The following is a 22,074-nucleotide window of genomic DNA, read 5'->3' as shown; positions in this document are numbered from 1 at the left end:
TTATTCTTATTCTGTAGCCAGGTGACATGAGAGACACAGTCCTAAAGAATTTCTGCAATACGCCAGAAATAATTATTTTAGGTATTGTCTCTGCATTTGTGTGTAACTTTGTTAATGAGCAACAATCTTGAGTTTTTAACCCTTCATGAACCACAGTGTATATATATGGATATACTGGGTCATGATATAAAATGTATTCCTTATTGCAAACTGAGTTTGGAAAAAATTTTTTTTTTTTTTTAAATCACCACGCCTGAGGCATATAGAAGTTTCTGGCCTGGAGACTGAACCCGAGCTGCAGTAAGATTTTTTTTTTTCCTTTTGCCCTTTTTAGGGCCGCACCCAAGGCATATGGAGGTTCCCAGGCTAGGGGTCGAATCGGAGCTGTAGCCACTGGCCTACACCACAGCCACAGCAACGCCAGATCCAAGCTGCATCTGCGACCTACACCACAGCTCACAGCAATGTTGGATCCTTAACCTACTGAGCGAGGCCAGGGATCAAACCCAAAACCCCATGGTTCCTAGTTGGATTCATTTCCACTGCGCCACAATGAGAACTCCTTCAGTAAGATTCTTAACCCACTGCCACAAAGGGAATTCCTGAAGAAAACTTTCTTAAACCATTGTATCTATTCAAGCATGAATTTTATGCAGTCCATATAAATTTATACCCCAGCTTTGAAAGATTAAGGGGACCGGAGCTAATAACCATGCACTGAACATCTACACACATATTTCAGAGAATATTCACACCTTTAAGGTGTACAATTTACTTTTAGTAATTCTTTCAAACTTGTTCAACTTATTTTAGAATATTCTGTATGTCAATTTTATTCAGAAAGAATCAATAACTGCTACTGTAGTTCCCACCATAGCCCAGTGGGTTAAGAATCTGACTGCAAAGACTTGGGTTGCTGTGGAGGTGCAGGGTTCCATCCCCAGCTCGGTGCAGTGGGTTAAAGGATCTCACTTTGCTGTGTCGTAGACTGCAGCAGTGTTTCGGGCTCAATCCCTGGCCCAAGAACTTCCATATGCTGCCAGTGCAGCCATGAAATAAAAAGGTAACTGCTACTAATTCCAAGTATTTATAAATGAAGCAATATTTCAGAATATTCACAAGCCTTTGGTTATTTCTCAATTAGGTTACATAAAAAATAAATTACAATTTGACAATTTTCAATAGTAATTTAAGTAAAATCAAAAACTGCAATAGAAGGAGTTCCCATTGTGAATCAGTAGTAACAAACCCAATTAGTATCCATGAGGACTAGTTTCAATCCCTGGCCCTGCTCAGTGGATTAAGGATCTGGCCTTGCCAAGAGCTGCGGTTCAGGTTGCAGACTCGTCTGGGATCCCACGTTGCTATAGCTGTGGCTCCAACTCACCCCCCCTAGCCTGGGACCTTCCATATACTTAGGGTGTGGCCCTAAAAAAAGCACAAAAAAAAGGAAAACAAAACAAAACAAAACACTGCAACAGAATACCCAGGACTTATTTTTACAGAGGATACTCTATATTAATAGAAATCAGTAGTAATTCCTCATATGACTTTATACTTTATGACCCAGGGTCTAGAAACCACACAGTTGCTAAGCCAGTTCCTTCCCACCGTTGGATTCAAGCAGTGGAGAGTGCATTTACACCTCCCCCACCCCTTAGCATCCAGTTAAGGATGTTTGACGTAACATTGATTTAGATGAAACTCATCCAGACACCCACACACTATAATGGCTATGAGAATTTGGGGGGCATGCGTAAAATGCTGAGACCTTGGAGAAGATAGCAAAACGATGGGGAAAAGCCTAAAGGACCTGTTCCTGGGCTCTATGGACCTTTAAAGTCCCTTAAAACTGCTAATAATGCATTCAGACAAATCTAATGAGAGGAAAGATAAGAAATATCAGCTTTTGGTTTTAAATTATCTTACTTTTTTTCCCCCACTTTTTTTGGCTGCAGCATGCAATGGATTAGTGTGGAATCTCAGTTCCTAGAACAGGCACTGAACCAGATCACAGCGGGAAGCTCCAAATCCTAACCACTAGGCCTCAAGGGAACTCCTTTATTGGTTTTCTTAAAACAAGCATTTAATGTAATATGCAAATGGTATTTTCAAATGCCAAAGAGAAACTTGGAAAATAAAATGAAAAACTGCACCAAATCGACGTTTTGGTACCATTCCACACTCTCTGCATCCATACCAGTTTTTTTTGTCTTTTGTCTTTTTTTTTGTTGTTGTTGCTGCTATTTCTTGGGCCGCACCCGCGGCATATGGAGGTAGGTTCCCAGGCTAGGGGTCGAATCGGAGCTGTAGCCACCGGCCCACGCCAGAGCCACAGCAACGCGGGATCCGAGCCGCGTCTGCAACCTACACCACAGCTCACGGCAACGCCGGATCGTTAACCCACTGAGCAAGGGCAGGGGCCGAACCCGCAACCTCATGGTTCCTAGTCGGACCCGTTAACCACTGCGCCACGACGGGAACTCCCCATACCAGTTTTTTTGATTGATGTCTAAAATCATACCATATTTTATCTAGCATTTTTTACCTTGTCAGTACATATGAAAAATATGCTTTTCATTACTATGTTTGTAGAGCACAAGGGTGCCCGACACGAGGATAGCACTCAATTTACCTCATTCTCTTAACATCTCAATGGCACCCTACTAAACGAAAGTCACATTGTTCAATTATTTATTCAATTATTTCCTTGCTGATGAAGTCAATTTTAATTATTTATGGTCTTTTAGGGCCGCAGTCGTGGCATATGGAGGTTCCCAGGCTAGGGGTCCAATCGGAACTGTGGCAGCTGACCTACACCACAGTTTACAGCAAGGAGGGATCCTTAACCCACTAAGTGAGGCCAGGGATCGAACCCACATCCTCATGGATCCTAGTCGGGCCAAGACGGGAACTCCTTCATTAAGTTAATTTTAAACTTTCCCAATTAAAACAAGCAGAACTCAAATTTTCAGCTCAGATTTCTCCCCTGGGCTTCAAACTTGAAATGACCATTGCATTTCCATGTCTAACAGACATCAAACGCTGAAAACGGCCCAAAATGGAACACTTTAGTAACCCCCCCAGATCCCTAAATCTTCTCCTCCCTACCACCACACCCACTTAAACCCAAAACTCACATTCTTTTATCCCTCAGTCAATCCCATCAGTTCTACCTTCTAATTTTCTCCCAATACTTCTTTCCATCCACACAAACCTTAATCCAAGTAACTTCATCTTGTCTAGATTAACGCAAAAATATCCTTGCTTCCTTTCTTGCACCCCGTCCCGCCAATCCACTTCACACACAGCAAAGCAACTTCATTAATAAAGTTAAATCAGTTTACTCCTCCGTTAAAGTCTCACAATTACTCCTCAAGTCACTCAACAAAATCCAAACTCTTTATCATAACCTGTAAAACTCTTTTTTTTTTGGTCTTTTTTGTTGTTGTTGCTATTCCTTGGGCCGCTCCCGCGGCATATGGAGGTTCCCAGGCTAGGGGTTGAATCGGAGCTGTAGCCACCGGCCTACGCCAGAGCCACAGCAACGCGGGATCCGAGCCGCGTCTGCGACCTTCACCACAGCTCACGGCAACGCCGGATCGTTAACCCACTGAGCAAGGGCAGGGACCGAACCCGCAACCTCATGGTTCCTAGTCAGATTCGTTAACCACTGCGCCACAACGGGAACTCCTATAACCTGTAAAATTCTAATACGGCACCTGCCCACCTCTCTAACTGGGCCAAATCCCCTTACAGAACCGGGAGGCCCAAACAACGCGGCCACGTGTTCACCGAAATAGGAGCCTTCCAGGCCCAAACCTTCCAGGCCCTTCCTTTCGGACCAGGGGGGGCAGAAAAGCACCCACGAGAACATGAGCGCTGTCGTCCTCCCCTTAGGTCTCTCCCTCTCCTCCCCTGCCCAACACCCGCCTTCCCCCTCCAATGGCTCCCACCTACCTTAAAGATGGCGTAGCCGACGGACGTTTCAAACAGCACCAACATGGTGAAGCCGGGTCAGGGCGCCGAGTGGCGTGACACGAGATCTTAAACCAGTGAAAAAAAGACCAAATTTGTAGGCCCTCAAGGCCCGCAAGGCCGCGGCTGGCCAAGCACCTGGGCGCACGCCGTCCGGCAAAGAGCCAGACCACGTTGCAAAAACGTCCCACACCTGACTACATGCAGAAAGCGTCCCGGCGCTTCTCCTTCCCCAAGGCTTCTGGGACGTGACTTCACTTCCGACAGATGACGCGCAGCAGAGTCGCCCTGGCTTCCGTTTTGTTCCCGCCACAAAGGACCGTAAAAATATCGCGAGATTTCGTAGAGCACAACCGCGGTTTTATTTGCTCAAGCTCAGAAAAATCTGAAAGGGAAAACTGTCCTGCTTTGGAGAATGGTGGTGGCTCAGAGGGTTACGGGTACGGTCTTGTTCACTGCTGTGGCTTGGGTCGCCGCTGTGACGCATGTTCGATCCCTGGCTTGGGAAATTCCACCTGCTGTAGGTCTGCCAAAAAAAGAAATTAAGAACAAAAATAAACAAAACCTTCAGGGAGTTCCTCTTGGGGCTCAGCAGGCTAAGAACATAACTAGCATCCATGAAGCGACAGTTAGATCCCTGGCCTTGCTCAGTGGGTTAAGGAGCCAGCATTGCGGCAAGCTGGGGGCTTTTAGGTTGCAGATGCAGCTGGGATCCCATGATGCAGTGGCTAGGCTGGCAGCTGCAGCTCCGTTTCAATGCCTAGCCTGGGAACTTGTGAGGCAGAATGATAATTCCAATAGTTAGTGTAGGAACACGGGCTTCCATATATTCCCTGATTAATGTCCACGGTTTAAAATTTGTAAAAACAAATCAAGATAAACAGCCCTTGCTTGTTGGAAGATTAACTACTGAAAGTATATCTGTGGACATTAACCTCTGATCTACACATTTGGCTGTTAGAAAAGGAATGTAAAGAATGGCAACTCTAAGTCTAAGGGAAAGAAGAACAAAAGGACCATAAAGCCTATGGAGCATATCCTGACTCTAAGCCCCTATTGGACAAGGCCCAGTATAGGTGCTGGGCAAGGCCAACAGGGAGCAGGACTGATAGCAGGACCCCATGTTGATACCCCTGTCTTTAAGAGATAACACCTCCTTAGAAAGTTAGCGTGTGGGAACTCTTCCTCTCCCTCGCAGTGTCTGTGCTGGGAGCTATCTGCCTTTCTCTAATAAAGACTTTTGCTTTCTTGCTGCCTGTGTGTTTGCAAAATTCATTCTTCAGCTCCGTGAACAAGAACTGGGATTCCGGTAACATCTTTCCGGGGCCTGTCCAAGATCTGATACACCAGCACTCATAAGGTAAGCAAGCTTGTGATTTTGCTTTCTACTTTGTTCAGTTCCTATTTGCCTCTTGAAAGGAGAATGAATGTGTGTGCCTGAGATGTGTCATGGACACAAAGCCAGTGTGGAGTCCTGATCCAAGTTTCCATTTAAGCGCCTGAGTGACCTCATATGGCTATAAGGCAGACCTTCTGAGCCTAGTCAGACCAGGAGTCCCAGTCGGGGGTTTACACGGACTTGCCATATGCTGAGAGGCACCAAACGGGATGTCCCACGAGGGAGATGGCCAAAGACGGCTGAAGCAAGTCACAAGGCAAACTTTACAACGTGGCCTTCCCCTTCTCCCACCCTGGGTACTCCTCCCTCTATATACTCTAGCCTTTGTAAAGCATTTTGGAAACCGCAAGTTACTTTATTCCTGAGGATTAGCAATTTTCAAAAGACCTGTCATAAACAAAAATACTGTTTTTGTGACTTTTTTTTTCTTTTTGTCTTTTTGCTATTTCTTTGGGCCGCTCTCGCGGCATATGGAGTTCCCAAGCTAGGGGTCTAATCGGAGCTGTAGCCACCAGCCTACGCCAGAGCCATAGCAACACGGGATCTCAGCCACGTCTGCGACCCTACACCACAGCTCACGGCAACGCCAGATCGATCGTTAACCCACTGAGCAAGGGCAGGGACCGAACCCGCAACCTCATGGTTCCTAGTCGGATTCGTTAACCACTGCGCCATGACGGGAACTCCTGTTTTTGTGACCTCTTAAAAGGTGAGAGAGGGTTTAAAGTAGCCGTCCCTACCCCCTTACGAGACTCACCTCCATCTTCCCTATTTTTTACAGCATATCAGGAAGCAGCATATCACAGTGAGCAATGTTAGCTGAGTGGCCAGAGTCCAGTTTTTAATGGAAATCCATCTTTTAGTGGCATCCCTAAGAGGACAAGACACAGGGAGGCCCCCTTACACTGTGGGAAGAAGATCTAAGGGCTATATGGATAAAGGTCCTCATAATGCAGTTTTATAAGCTTAGAGAATACCCCTTAAATTACAAGTCCATCCCATTGTAAAGCAGATTTGAGAAAATTTACTGACGATCCACATAGATACATAGAGGTCTTTCAGGGTCTCACGCAATCTTTCAAGTTGACCTGGAGGGACATCATGTTATTGCTGAACCAGACATTGACTACAAATGAAAAGAATAAAGTCTTAGAATATGCTTAAGGCCGGGGAGATGAGTGGTATGTTATAAATGCCAGGAGTAAATCAGAAGAGGAGCTAACATGATTCCTACAGGAGGTCAGGCAGTTCCTGTGAGCAATCCCAATTGGTCTACTTATGAGGGAGACAAAGAAATTAGCATAGGAACCATTTTATCACTTGTATAGTTGAAGGTCTAAAAGCAGCATGAGTGAAGCCTGTTAACTACTCTAAACTATTGGAGGTCTGTCAAGGGGAATAAGAGAGTCCATCGGCCTTCTTAGAAAGGCTCAGAGAGGGATTGAGGAAGCATACACCAATGCACCCAGAATCACTGGAGGGCCAAAAAATTCTTAAGAATAAATTCATAATTCAATTGGCACCAGATATACGGAGGAAGCTCCAGAAATTGACTTTTGCCCCTGATCAGTATCCGGAGCACTTCCTCAGAATAGCAAGTCAGCTGTATTATAATCAGGACCAGGAAGAGCCAAAGGAAAAGAGGAGAGACAAAGAAAAGGCTGAGGCTCTAGTTAAGGCTCTACAAGGAGTCAACCTGGGAGTTTTCAAGGCAAAAGGACTAGGGCAAAGACCCAAGTCCAGAGCCTGTTTCCTCTGTGGAAAAGAGGGACTCTTTAAAGGGGAAGGCCCCAAGGCTTGCACTCTCTCTGAGGTTGACTCCTCGGGCCCAGGATCAAGACTGATGGGACCCGGGGCTTTCCGTATTGGCTCCTGTCCTTATCACCACCCAGGAGCCCCAGGTGACTCTGAATGTAGGAGGACAGCCTATCAACTTCCTTGTGGGTATGGGAGCCACCTTTTTGGTTCTCCTCTCCAACCCTGGGTCCCCTCCAAGTACATCTGCTATTATTCATGGTGTTTCTGGCAAGCCGTTTACAAAATTCTTTATGCAACCTTTTAGTTGTGACTGGGAGTCTGTTTTCTTCTCTTATGCCTTTCTGATTGTTCCAGAGAGTCTAACTCCACTTTTAGGAAGAGATACCTTGTCAAAGGTTAAAGCCTCAATCCACATGACAGTGGAACCAGATCAAGGCTTATGCCTGCCTCTGATGGAAGTAAATATTGACCCAGAACTCCGGGCCGTTGGAGGAAGGATAGGAGGAGCAACGAACGCTCAACTGGTGTAAATAACTCTTAAAAATCAAAACCTATTTTGATGCCTTTTTTCTTTTTTTTTTTTTGCATTCCCTTGGCTAAGGCCTCGCCATTCTTATTTGCCTTTGAGGATCCCTCTGACTAGTCCACACAATTAACTTGGACTGTCTTGCCTCAGGGATTTAGAGACAGCCCTCATTTTTTGGCGAAGCATTAGCCAGAGACTTGACAAACTTTAAGGCTTTCAAGCCTGTCAAAATTATTCAATACTTTGATGACATTCTTCTTTGTGTTGATACCAAGGAACAATGTAAGGTGACTTCTCGTGATCTCCCTAACTTCTTAGCGTGATGTGGCTATAAGGTATCAAAATCCAAAGCTCAGATTTGTCAACCTGAAGTTAAATATCTGGGTTTAAAGCTATCACAAGGGATTAGAGCTTTAAGAGAGGAAAGGATCAGACCTATCCTGCACTACCCATTTCCCAGTACTGTTAGACAACTTCAGGGATTCCTGGGCATTACTGGATACTGCAGGATATGGATTCCTGACTATGGAGAGTTAGCATGCCCAATGTGTAAAATGCTAAAGGAAGCACAACAATCTGGTACCCAAATCCTACAATGGGAACCCGAAGACAAAAAAGCCGTTAAGGCACTTCAATGGGCTCTTCTCCAGGCTCTAGCTCTTAGCTTACTAACAGGACATCTTTTTAATCTCTTTGTAATGGAAAGATCTGGAGTAGCTCTAGGGATATTAACCCAACCAAAGGCAGAATCTCAACAACCTGTAGTGTATTTAAGTAAAGCGTTGGACTCAGTAACCCAAGGTTGGCCACACTGCCTACCAGTAGTAGCCTCAGTGGCCCTACTAACTTTCAAGGCCATTAAATTAACAGCAGTCCAGGGAGTTCCTGTCGTGGCGCAGTGGTTAACGAATCCGACTAGGAACCATGAGGTTGCGGGTTCGGTCCCTGCCCTTGCTCAGTGGGTTAACGATCCGGCGTTGCTGTGAGCTGTGGTGTAGGTTGCAGACGCGGCTCGGATCCCGCGTTGCTGTGGCTCTGGCGTAGGCCGGTGGCTACAGCTCCGATTCAACCCCTAGCCTGGGAACCTCCATATGCCACAGGAGCGGCCCAAGAAATAGCAGCAACAACAACAACAAAAAAGACAAAAGACAAAAAAAAAACAAAAAAAACCCCAGCAGTCCAACTATCTATACCTCTCATGATCTAGCAGGTATTCTAAGCTCCAATGGTGGACATTGTCTCTCAAACAATCGGCCCCTCAAATATCAAACCCTGCTATTAGAAGGACCTGTAACACAACTGAGGACCTGTTCAACTTTAAATCCTGCAACTTTTCTTCTTGACTCACTAGATCAGAAAGTCAGGCATGACTGTCACCAAATCTTTGCAGCCAATTATGCAGCAAGGGAGGATTTAAAAGATCAGCACTTACCTAATCCTGACCTCACTATGTTTATGGACGGCAGGTCCTTTATTGAAAAAGGAGGACACAAGGAGGGGTATATAGTTGTAACTCTGTATGAGACCCTGGAGAGTGGGCCTTTGAGGCCAGGAAGAAGTGCTCAATTAGCAGAACTAATAGCATTAACTGAGCATTGGAATTTGGGTCAGGAAAAGGATAAATGTTTACACTGACTCCAAATATGCATATCTGGTCCTCCATGCCTATGTAGCCATTTGGAAGGAATGGGAATTTCAGACCTCAGACGGAAGTCCTATTAAATATTTTCAAGAAATTATGCACCTCCTAGATGCTATCAGACTGCTTCAAGAGGTTGCCATAATTCATTGTCGAGAACACCAAAAAGATGCCTCTGAGACAGCTGAGGGAAATCAAAGAGCAGATCGACAAGCTAGAAAGGCCGCTAGTGGAGTTCCCCCGTCGTGGCTCAGCGGATACTAATCTGACTGGCAACCATGAGGACACAGGTTCAAATCCTGGCCTTGCTCAGTGGGTCAAGGATCCAGCGTTGCTGTGAGCTGTGGCATAGGTTGCAGATGTGGCTCGGATCCCGTGTTGCTGTGGCTGTGCTGTAGGCAGGTGGCTATAGCTCTGATTCAACAACTCCTCCTAGCCTGGGAACCTCCATACACCGTGGATCCGGCCCTAAAAAGACAGAAGAAAAAAAAAAAAAAAAGGCCACTTGTCAACCTTATAATGTACAAGCCCCTCTCTTCTGGGAAGGGATCCCAAGTGGGATTAAACCCACTTACTCCCCTGAGGAACTCCAATAGTCTCTCTCTCTGGAACACTTTACTCCCCTCAGGCTGGCTACAGACTACAGATTATAAACTGGTGTTGCCCTCTAGTGTCCAATGGAAGGTCCTTAAGACTTTACCCCAAACCTTCCATTTGGGAATTGAGAACACTTATCAGCTAGAAACCTGTTTAAAGGAAAAGGGCTATTAAAGACTGTGAGTCAAATAGTTAAGGGATGTGAGCTATGTCAAAAGAATACCACAAAGATACTAGTCAACCCCCCCAGGTTTACAGCAGACTGAAAAATATCCAGGGGAGGAGTGGCAAATAGACTTTACTCATATGCCTAAGTCAAAAGGATGTCAGTATCTGTTAGTGTGGGTAGATACCTTTACTGGGTGGGTAGAGGCCTTCCCCTGTCAGACTGAGCAAGCCAAGAAGGTCATTAAAACACTAATTCATGAGATTTCCCCCATTTCAGCTTGCCACAGGGAATTCAGAGTGACAACGGATCGGCCTTTAAGGCAGCCGGAACCCAGGGAGTGTCCCAAGCTTTAGGAATAAAATATCATTTGCACTGTGCTTGGAGACCACACGCATCAGGAAAAGTGGAAAAAACTGATGACTTGATGAAACGTCGCCTACAAAAACTATCACAGGAAACTCATCTTCCCTGGTAATCCCTCCTTCCCTTGGCCTTAATACGGATTAGGGAAACTCCTAGGAGTCAGGGGCTTAGTCCATTTGAAATATTATATGGACGGCCCTCTCTTAGAAATGATCTCCTGCTTGATCAGCAGACGGCTGAACTTACGAAGTATATGAGCAATCTAGCCGTTGTTCAACAACAACTTTCGAACTTGAAAAACAGTCTAGATCAGAGGAAAGAAAGTGAGAAACCTCTTTATCACTCAGGGGATATAGTATTAGTAAGTCCCTCCCCAACAATTCTCCTTCACTGGAGCCTATCTGGGAAGGACCCTGCACTGTCAACCTTTCCTCCTCTACCGCTGTTGAGGTTGCAGCACTTTATGCTTGGATTCACCACACAGGAACCAAAGCCTGGAACCTGGAGAAAGAAGATGCCCCACCCTCAACTACCGAGGAAAACTCCCCTGAATACCAACGCAACCCTCTGGAGGAAATCAAGGGACCATTCCAACAAACAAGGGAACAATCATAATGAAACTAGTGGTCAGTGTAATTGCTTTTCTCTCCTTTGCCATGGGGGATTCTTCCACTTCCTTACAGTGGGTACAGGGAAATGTTTTGTCTCCTGGGCTCACTCCTATGCCCACTTCCAGAATCAATCAGACTGCTGTGTCTGCAGAGCATTACCTATGTCGTTTGTAGAAGGATTCCACATAGGGAAATAACTGCTTGCAAGTATGTGAATTCCTACATCAGAATGTGACTGATTCCCTACAAGATCTCTGGCAGCAAATCCATAAGTTGTCCTGTCCAACTCCAGCTTTTGGCACTACCCTCCAGAACTGGTTAACATCCTCTTCCTGGTGGAAATGTTTGTTTACAACAATCGCAATCATCATGCGGTCTTTTTTTTTTTTTTTCTTTCTCTTTTTAGGGCTGCACCTGAGGCATATGGAAGTTCCCAGGCTAGGGGATGAATCAGAGCTATAGCTGCTGGCCTACACCACAGCCACAGCAATGGCAGATCTGAGATGCATCTTTGACCTACACCACAGCTCATGGTAACGCTGGATCCTTAACCCACTGAATGAGAGCAGGGATCAAACCTGAATCCTCATGGATCTAGTTGGGTTTGTTAACCACTGAGCCATGAAGGGAGCGCCTCATCATTGTGATCTTGATTCTCTTATTTGGACCCAGTATAATTAATTGTATTTCCTGCTTCATCGAATCCTGATTAGAAGCTATTAGATTTCAGATGGTAATAGAAGGGGAACCCAGTGTGATATATCAAAGCTCGCTTGACCGTCCCATGAGTGGAGACCTAACTACTTTCCCCTAACAAAGCCCCTTGTCAGCAGGAAGCAGTCAGAGCGGTCTTTACCCCTCACCCTGCAGTTAGAGTCTCCAACTTTAGAGGGGGGATTGAGGCAGAATAATTCTGGTAGTTAGTGTAGGAACACAGGCTTCCATATATTCCCTGATTAATGTCCACGGTTTAAAATTTGTAAAAACAAATCAAGATAAACAGCCCTTGCTTGTTGGAAGATTAACTACTGAAAGTATATCTGTGGACATTAACCTCTGATCTACACATTTGGCTGTTAGAAAAGGAATGTAAAGAATGGCAACTCTAAGTCTAAGGGAAAGAAGAACAAAAGGACCATAAAGCCTATGGAGCATATCCTGACTCTAAGCCCCTATTGGACAAGGCCCAGTATAGGTGCTGGGCAAGGCCAACAGGGAGCAGGACTGATAGCAGGACCCCATGTTGATACCCCTGTCTTTAAGAGATAACACCTCCTTAGAAAGTTAGCGTGTGGGAACTCTTCCTCTTCCTCGCAGTGTCTGTGCTGGGAGCTATCTGCCTTTCTCTAATAAAGACTTTTGCTTTCTTGCTGCCTGTGTGTTTGCAAAATTCATCCTTTGGCTCCATGAACAATAACCCAGATTCTTGTAACATCTTTCCGGTAACACCAGTGCTGCTGGTGCAGCCCTAAAAAGACAAAACGAAAGAGTAAAAAGCCTTCAGGAGCTCCCACTCTGGCCAATGGGATTGGTTCAGTGTTGGGAGTGCTGGGACAATGGTTCCACCCTGGCTGGGCACAGTGGACTAAGGATCCGGTGTTGCCGCAACTTTGGCTTAGGTCAAGACTGCGACTTGGCCTGGGAGTCCCATATGCTTCAGGGCAGCCAAAAATGAAGGGAAAAAAATTTTTTTTGGAGTTTCTGTTATGGCTCAGTGATAACGAACCTGACTAGTATCCATGAGGTTTTGGGTTTGAAACTCGGCCGGGCTCAGTGGGTTAAGTTTCTGGCATTTGTTGCCCTTCGCTGTGGTGTGGCGGTTGCTGTGGCTGTGGCATACGCTGGCAGCTGCAGCTCTGATTCAGCCCCTAGCTTGGGAACTTCCATATGTCTTGGGTGCAGCCCTATAAAAAACAAAAAACAAAAAACAAAAAACTTTGCTTTTTATTATTGTTTTTAAACTTTCACATATGATAATATATTACCTTGAGAAAACGTAGAGCTACTTAGTCTGTATGCCTCAAGTGTCTGTAGTTTGGGAAATTCTAGGCGCTAGATTACTCCCCAGAGAGCCCTGCCTTAAAGCAAAGTCCTCAAAATGCCACTGTGACAGTCATTGTATATGTGAATGCTGGTAGCCATTCTCCTTTCTTTGGTCAAACTGATTTTTACCATAGATGTCATTCAAATATATGTAGGCCTTTCCTGTTTTTGCTGCAAGGACTCTAGTCTGCATTTAGACTTTATGTGCTTGTTTTAGTTTTCCTTTTCTGGGACCTTTCAGTCTCAGTGACTGATTTAAATATCTCAATTATTCCCAAGTCTGGCTTCCAATAGGAGTAAAATTTCCTTCCCCACTTCCCAGGCCCTGTATGCAGATTGCTTGTAAACACTCAGATGCAATCTGCTTAAAGTTATGGAATACTAAGTAGTTTGTTTTTTCAAGCAGCTCTGCAACCTGGAGTCAAAAGGAAGGAAAATCTCGGACTAACAGAAAAGATGAAAGTGGGAGAAGTGTCAAGGGGTGAGGGAATCTAGAGTACAGACAAGAGTAGGGCCCTAGGATCCAGGGAGGTCAGGGAGGCAAGAGAAACCAAAATGGCTTGACTGGGAGAGGGTGGGTAGATGAAGCAGAAACACTTTGTCTGATTATAGTGTTACATAACAGTATTTTTTTGTCTAGTCTCCTTAATGGAAGTACCATCTGCTAGAGAATGCAATCTTCACCTTACAATTAATTGTATCCGTATAGGGCATCATATTGTCTTAGTCATGAAGAAGGATCTCATTAAGTAGTTTTCTGCTTGTTTGGGGTTTTTTTTTTTGGGGGGGGGGAGGAGTTGGCTGCACTGGCAGCATATGGAGATTCCCTGGCCAGGGATGGAATCTGAGCCTCAGCTGTGACCTATACCACAGCTGCAACAACAGGGGATCCTTAACCCCCCGTGCCACTGTGCCCACTCTATTAAGTAGTTCTTAAACTTTAAATGAATGAAAGTTTACTTATATATAGTTAATTCTTTTCCTTATGTCCAAATCTTGCATCCTTTCATCAAAGAGAAATGAAACTCCTATTCAATGAGAAATATCTTTACTGTAGCATCTTCTAGAAGCTGTTTTTACACATTGCCATTTATATAATCTGCTCAGTGATGCATTGTCGGGTTCAGAGTTGCCTCTGATTTTGGATTTGGATGTTGGCCAAATACAGTAATTGTCTGAAAATTCTGTTACAGGAGAAAGCAAGAGATTCAATAATTCACTAAACAACGTGCTAGGTCAAGGGCAGACAGTACAAAGCATGAGGAGAAGAATGTGGGAGAGCAGAGATATCCCAGAAAAAGGGCTTATAATTTTACTAGTGGCTTAATATGGTGAGATGACAAAATGAGAAACATGGTTCTTCTATTCTCTTCCCATTCCCAACCCCATCTTTGTCCTAGCTAGAATAAGCACCATGAAAATTCACTGCTGGATCCCTAGTACTAAGCTAGTGTCTGGCATATAGTAGAGACTCCATAAATATGAATATTGAGTGGGTAAATGAATGACTGAAATTAATCAGGATCTGACTGTATCAAGGTGCTAATAGAGGCTCCAGGTACTTTTTGAGACCTATAGATAGATAGATAGATAGATCGATAGATCGATAGATAGATAGATAGATAGATCGATCTTTTTTTCTTTTTTCTTTTTGGCTTTTTAGGGCCACACTTACGGCATATGGAGGTTCTCAGGCTAGGGATCTAATTAGAGCTACAGCTCAGGCCTACACCACAGCCACAGCAACGCCGAATCCTTAACCCACTGAGCCAGGCTAGGGATCAAACCTGAAACCTCATGGTTCCTAGTCAGATTCGTTTCTGCTGCACCTCAATGGGAACTCCAAGACCTACTGATATTAGCAAAAGATATCTTTTGCCCTGAGACCTCCTTTGTCCCTTATAACAGGAAGGAGCTATTCTAGATCTTTTATGTAATTCATGAAGTGAACATCTTTCATGTAGTCAAATATTTGAGTGATTACTCTCTGCCAGGCATTCTTATAGCCACTAAGGATACAGCAATAAACGCAACACATAAAAACCTCCATACTTCATGGAACTTATATTCTAGTAGGAGGAAACAGAAAACACTTAACTATCTAGTATATTAGATAATATAGATGCTAAGAGAAAAATAAAGCAGGAGAGGGTGTTAAGATGTTTTAGGACAGTCAGGAAAGGCCTCATTGAGAAGGTGACATTTGAGTAAATGAAGATATTGAGAGGAAAAGAGGCAAAGAGAACAGTTTATTCAAGGACACCAAGGCAGGAGGGTGCCTGGTACGTTCTCAGAACAGTAGGACCAGTATTGGAGTGACTGTGAATGACCCCCTTTTTAAATTAATGAATTACAATTTTTACCAATGTGACAAGGAGTATGTTTGTTTGTTTTAGTGTCCATTATGTGATGAAATCCTCTCAAGAAACCTAGGCCATAAGTACTCTTATTGTAACCCTCATTTTCCTATTCAGAGAAGTTAGGTAATCCAAGTATTTCCCTTACGTGACCCCATGGGCCCTATGTAAATCCAAAGCATCCTTTTCAGTTGAGCTCCTGAATGTTTCTGTTAGGGTTTCCTGAACACTGAGATGTAAAACTCTGAAGGTTAGTCTATTCCAGAAAACACAGAGGTTGATCTGTGTTTTGGTGACAAATCAGCTCAAGAAAGTCTCATCTGTGGCCAGCCACATTCCGTTCATCACATTCTTGTGAGCTTGGATCAAAAGATCATTCCCTCTAAACTAATCAATTTTGGATACATTGTCAAAATCGAGTTTCTTACTTGTAAAGCCGGAAGTCCAGGTCCTGAACTACGTCATTGTAAGGGCCCGAGGGGACCATTAGCTGGCATCTACCTTTGGCATTATCATCTCTGCTTTCACTTCAACATTCCTTGCCTGCAGGGAGCTTAAGATCTTTTTCAACAATAAGATCCATGCATGTTAAACATTCTAAAGGATAGCGAATTTGTTTATATGCCTACTATGTACAAGGCCATATATTTTGTCTTGGTCATTCAGAGACATGCAATACACAATCTCTGCTGTCAAGAGCCAATGATTGGTGGAGAAAGCAAATTAGTACAACACAATACAACGGAAGTGAGCAGGAGTTCAAACCTCAGTCTTTCCTCTTACTACTTATGGATCTTTGGGTCCTTGGGTAAATGATTTAATTTCTTTGGCACTTTCCTGTTTTGTAAAATAAGAGCAACAATTACCTTACAGAGTTATCATGATGATTAAATAAGATTTTATATATATATATACACACATCTATAGATGTATATATATATGATGATTAAATAAGATTTTATATATATATATATATAACCTATAGATGTGTGTGTGTGTATATATATATATATATGGGCCACGACAACAGCATGTGGACATTCCTGGACCAGGGATCAAACTTGTGCTGCAGCTGTAACCAAAGTGACAGCAGTGACAACGCTGAATCTTTATTTTTTTGTCTTTTTGTCTTTTCTAGGGCCACACCTGCTGTATATGGAGGTTCCCATGCCAGGGATCTAATTGGAGCTGTAGCTGCTAGCCTATGTCAGAGCCACAGCAAAGCCAGATCCCAGCTGCGTCTGCGACCTACACCACAGCTCATGGCAACCCTGGATCCTTAACGCACTGAGTGAGGCCAGGGATTGAACCTGCAACCTCATGGTTCCTAGTTGGATTTGTTAACCACTGAGCCACGACGGGAACTGCAGGAAAATATTTTCATTTGACATAGCTTGAATGCTCAATAAATGGCCTTTGTTACCATGCAATTAAGTTACAGTAAAACAATAATCCACTTTCTGACTTAATTCACTTAGTATGAGAGTCTCTAGTTCCATCCATGTTGCTGCAAATGGTATTATTTTTTTTTATGGCTGAGTAGTATTTCATTGTGTATATATACCACACCTTAACCCATTCATTTGTTAATGGACATTTAGGTAGTTTCCATGTCTTGGCTATTGTGAATAGTGCTGCAATGAACATATGGGTGCATGTATCTTTTTCAAGGAAATGTCTGTTCAGATCTTTTGCCCATTTTTCAATTGAGTTGTTGGTTTTTTTGCTGTTGAATTGTATAATTTTTTTTTTTTTTTGCTATTTCTTGGGCCGCTCCTGTGGCATATGGAGGTTCCCAGGCTAGGGGTCGAATCGGAGCTGTAGCTGCCGGCCTACGCCAGAGCCACAGCAACGCAGGATCCGAGCCGCGTCTGCAACCTACACCACAGCTCACGGCAATGCCGGATCGTTAACCCACTGAGCAAGGGCAGGGGCCGAACCCGCAACCTCATGGTTCCTAGTCGGATTCGTTAACCACTGTGCCACGACGGGAACTCCATAAGTTGTTTTTTATATTTTAGAAATTAAGCCTTCGTCAGTCGCATCTTTTGAAACTATTTTGTCCCATTCTGTAGGTTGTCTTTTTGGGTTTTGTTATGGTTTCTTTTGCTGTGCAAAAGCTTGTCAGTTTGATTAGGTCCCATATCAAATACCATATGATATCACTTATATCTGGAATCTAATATACAGCACAAATGAACCTTTCCACAGAAAAGAAACCCATGGACTTGGAGTACAGACTTGTGGTTGCCAAGGGGGAGGGGGAGGGAGAGGGATAGACTGGGTGTTTGGAGTTAATAGATGCAAACTATTGCATTTGGAGTGGATAAGCAATAGGATCCTGCGGTATAGCACAGGTAACTAGTCACTTGTGATGGAACATGATGGAGGATGATGTGAGAAAAAGTATATATATGATTGGGTCACTTTGCTGCACAGTAGAAATTGACAGAACACTGTAAATCAGCTAAAATGGAAAAAATAAAAATCTTAAAAATAATAACTACCAAAAAAACCCAATAATTCAAATAGACTAGAGGACAGAGATGTCAAGAAGAAAACTAAAGAGTCATTCCCATCATGGCACAGAGGAAACGAATCCGACTGGGGAACCGTGGGGTTTCGGACTCTATCCCTGGCCTCGCTCAGTGGGTCAAGGATCTGGCATTGCCGTGAGCTGTGGTGTAGGTCGAAGGCGAGGCCCGGATCTGGTGTTGCTGTGGCTGTGGTGTAGGCCAGCGGCTACAGCTCTGATTAGACCCCTAGCCTGGGAACCTCCATATGCCATAGGTGTGGCCCTAAAAAGCAAAAAGAAAAAAAAAAAGAAAACTAAAGAAATGTGGAACAAAACTGACACTGCCTGCTTCCCCTGAGGGTAAGCATGCATGTCACATCCTACAGATGGGAAACAAACATGCACACACACCACTTTGCGCACTGAAAAAAAATAAAACCAAAACATGACAAGACCAGAGTTTAGTTCTAGATACCAAATTAAATGAAACCTTGAGCCTTCCTGTAAATTACTGACTCTCAAGCAAAAACAATTCTATTTCTGACTTTTGTAATGCTTATATCTGAGGATATGTGGGGGGAAGTTTTACAGATAAGATAATTGTGTGAGAAATTGCTATTTTTCCCCTGTTAACAGACTGTTAACTTGGTAACTTTGTAGGTATTTTCCTTTTTTTTTTTTAATCTATTTTTTATTTTTTTGTCTTTCGTCTTTTTGTTGTTGTTGTTGTTGTTGCTATTTCTTGGGCCGCTCCCGAGGCATATGGAGGTTCCCAGGCTAGGGGTTGAATCGGAGCTGTAGCCACCGGCCTACGCCAGAGCCACAGCAACGCGGGATCCGAGCCACGTCTGCAACCTACACCACAGCTCACGGCAACGCCGGATCGTTAACCCACTGAGCAAGGGCAGGGACCGAACCCGCAACCTCATGGTTCCTAGTCGGATTCGTTAACCACTGCGCCACGACGGGAACTCCGGTATTTTCCTTTTAATACATTTTTGTTCATTTATTCTGTTTTTTTTTTTTTGTAGTGATCAAGCCTTTTAAATATTGACCTCCTTAATAACTTTCTTGGCAATTAATTTTTTTTTTTCTAAATTACTTTCTCGCTTGGTCTTCTTTTGGCAGTTTTTTATTTTGGGATTTTGTTTTGTTTTGTTTTTGTCTTTTGGGACCACACCCACCGCATGTGGAGGTTCCCAGGCTGGGGTCCAACTGGAGCTGTAGCTGCCAGCCTACACCACAGACGAAGCAGCGGGGGATCTGATCTGAGTCTGTGACCTACACCACAGCTCACAGCAATGCTGATCCTTAACCCACTGAGTGAGGCCAAGGATTGAACCTACGTCCTCATGGATGCGAGTCAGATTCGTTTCTGCTGAGCTACGATGGGAACTTCTTTTTTTGGCAGTTTTAGATTCCACTGAAAATTCCAGGTGGATTTTACTTATCAGATCTGAGTATACTGCATTGCCAGAGAGAGGGCTATTTTCACCTAGACATAATCTTTCTGCTTTCTGAGCTCACTCTTATCTGGCAACAGAGCTTTACTCTGACTAAATCTCCTTCTGTGTTTCTGGTACAATGTTTCCAGTTTAATGGCCAAATTGGGATGTGGTTCTGGTTTTGATTTGTGCACAACTGCTGGTGGCAGAAACATGGAATGTGACATTTATTTGTTTGTTTGTTTATGATATAACCATTTGGTCTATGCCAGATGGCAGACAGACACAGGGAATCTGGTCATGATTGGGTAGCAGAAGTCAAAGTATCTGTCTTTTTATGTTTGGTTTTTAAAAATTGTTTGTTGGTTTATCTTTCTGTTTGTTTGTCCTGGCACTCTGTGTTGTTTGTCTTGTCTGTAGGTCATTGAGAATTAAAGAACTGAAAATATTTTATGTCTTTCAATAGAAAACAGCTTTTTGAGGTTTGGAATTGCTATAACCAACTGGTGAGTGTTGTGCTCTGTTTCCCCTCAACCCTTGGCTGACGTTAGAGAATTACAGCTACTGGTTTTCTGTCTGTGTGTGAATGAAAAAGACTTTTTCTTTCCTTGCAAAAGAAAGGTGGCTACGAGTCTGAATTGCCTGTTCTGTGGTCAGCGCAATGCCCAAGGCCAAGGGGAAGACCCGGAGGCATAAGTTTGGTTGCAATATTAACCTGAAGCGCCTGAACAGGAATGCTCCACGGAGGAATCCAGTGCTCCCACATCCATTATGCCTGGGACCAGACCAAATCGGTGCGGCAGAACCTGGCCGAGATGGGTTTGGCTATGGACCCCAACAGAGCAGTGCCCCTTATTAAGAGAAAGGTAAAAGCCATGGAGGTGGACGGAGAGGAGAGGCTGAAGGAGCTTGTGTGGAAGCCCTATGTGCTCAATGACCTAGAGGGAGAAGCCAGCCTTCCAGAAAAGAAAGGAAATATGCTGTCTCAGGACCTCATTGACTGCGTTTGCTATATGGTGGAGAACCACGGAGAGGACTACAAGGCTATGGCGCTGGAGGAGAAGAATTACTAAGACACCCCAAAACAGATTCAAAATAAGATCAACGTCTCTAAGTGTTTTTACCCAGCGAAATGGCAAGCCTTTGTTGATTCTTTACAGAAGAATAAGATGGAAGTTGATTGACTGGTTTACCTCTGCCCCAGGTTGAGGCTTCCTCCTGGACCAGAGAAGTTGGAGCCAGAGTTTAAAGCAAGGAGGGGTATGCAGCTCCAGATGAGGCTGACCAGACCTCATGGGATCAAAACGTTACATGCACACGTATACACACACAGTCTCTCTCACACTTCCCTTTGGGGAAGGTACTGTCTCCCAGAGGCTCCCATTTCTATTCTTCTGGGGGCTCTGAGAAAAGCCAGAACTTGCTGTTCTCAGAGTGAGTAGTTTGGTTGCATATAGTCTATAGACAATAAAATATTGTATTTTACGTCTCAAAAAAAAAAGGAAGATAGCTTGTCTTTTAAAAAGTTAATTTATATTTCTGTATCTGTGGGCACCTAATCTCTCTCTGAAAACTATTAGAAATCAATTGGCCGTAAAAATCTGTCATTTGCTTGTGATCAGAAAGATCACCATCAAAAGGGAGAAAATGTATACAATGAAAAAAGTGGATTTTTTGGGGGGGGATTTTTAAGGCCGCACTTGTGGCATACGGAAGTTCCCAGGCTAGGGGTCTAATCAGAGCCTCAGCAACTTGGGATCCAAACCTCGTGTGAGATCTACATGACAGCTTATGGCAACGCTGGATCCTTAACCCACTGGGCAAGGCCAGGGATCGAACCTGCGTCCTCATGAATGCTAGTCAGAGTTGTTTCCACTGAGCCATGATGGGAACTCCAGGACTGTGTTGCGTTAAAGTTGGGATTGTTCCCTGGTGGTGCAGCATGTTAAGGATCTGACATTGTCAGTGCTGTGGCTCAGGTTTGATCCCTGGCCCAGGAACTCCACATGCCATGAGCACAGAAAAAAAAAAAAAAAAAAGTGGGACTTTGCCATGTCAGAAAGAACAACAATGTGACCAACCTGGAGATTGAGTACAACCACATGGATTGATGGAGTTCAGTCAATCATGCCTCTGGACCTGAAACCTAAAGTGAGCTTCCCAGGTTGGTGATACTCCCTGAATATTGTCAAATATCAAGGCTGGAGGGTAACAACATCCTAATTCCATGGGAGAGGACACTGGAAGCTTTGTGTTTGGAATTTTCTCAGACCTTTCCCTATGTGTTTCTTCCATTGGCTGATTTTGGTCCATATCCTTTCCCTGTAATAAATTGTAACCATAAGTATAACAATTTTCAATAAATTCTGTGAGCCCTTTTAGTAAACCATCAGATCTTAGAATGGTTTGGAGAACCCTCTAAATTTACAGTTAGTGTCAGAAGTGAGGGCAGTCTTATGGAGGACTATGTGCTCTCTAAACATGACAGTTGGCTCTAAACTCTTTGGTTTGGCTAACTCCAGGTGTATGGATTTAGAACAAAGAAAAGAGAATGTTAAAATAGATATACTTTAACAATATGTGGTTGTTACTATATGCAACTATACTCCAAAAAAATGGAAAATCTTGAAGTTCCCATTGTGGCTCAGTGGTTAGCAAGTCCGACTAGGAACCA

At 43.9% G+C, this 22,074-nt stretch overlaps 1 protein-coding gene, 1 long non-coding RNA gene and 1 pseudogene across 3 annotated transcripts in view; 2 read left to right on the top strand and 1 right to left on the bottom strand.

Moving 5' to 3' along the window:
* NOP58 (NOP58 ribonucleoprotein) overlaps positions 1-4,232 on the bottom strand; it is a 29,151-nt gene extending 24,919 nt beyond the window's left edge. Inside the window, exon 1 of the mRNA XM_047773259.1 lies at positions 3,961-4,232. Coding sequence (XP_047629215.1) covers positions 3,961-4,005 — 45 coding nt within the window. The 5' untranslated portion in view covers positions 4,006-4,232. The remainder of the gene's footprint in view (positions 1-3,960) is intronic.
* Positions 4,233-4,272: 40 nt separating this feature from the next.
* On the top strand, positions 4,273-11,454 carry LOC125123454 (uncharacterized). Of its 2 annotated transcripts, XR_007134065.1 has the most exons (4): positions 4,273-4,418; positions 5,262-5,338; positions 10,343-10,537; positions 10,914-11,454. It is a non-coding gene; the product is annotated as an uncharacterized LOC125123454 (long non-coding RNA). The 2 variants fall into 2 exon arrangements; XR_007134064.1 differs by having other exon boundaries at positions 10,343-11,454.
* An 8,424-nt stretch (positions 11,455-19,878) lies between these two features.
* Positions 19,879-20,791, top strand: LOC125122253 (nucleolar protein 16-like; annotated as a pseudogene).
* Positions 20,792-22,074: the final 1,283 nt, after the last annotated feature.

The sequence above is a fragment of the Phacochoerus africanus genome, chromosome 3, assembly GCF_016906955.1.
Source record: "Phacochoerus africanus isolate WHEZ1 chromosome 3, ROS_Pafr_v1, whole genome shotgun sequence".
Lineage (NCBI taxonomy): Eukaryota > Metazoa > Chordata > Mammalia > Artiodactyla > Suidae > Phacochoerus > Phacochoerus africanus.
The sequence above is the reverse complement of the archived record's forward strand: the minus strand, read 5'-3'. Positions and strand labels throughout refer to the sequence as shown.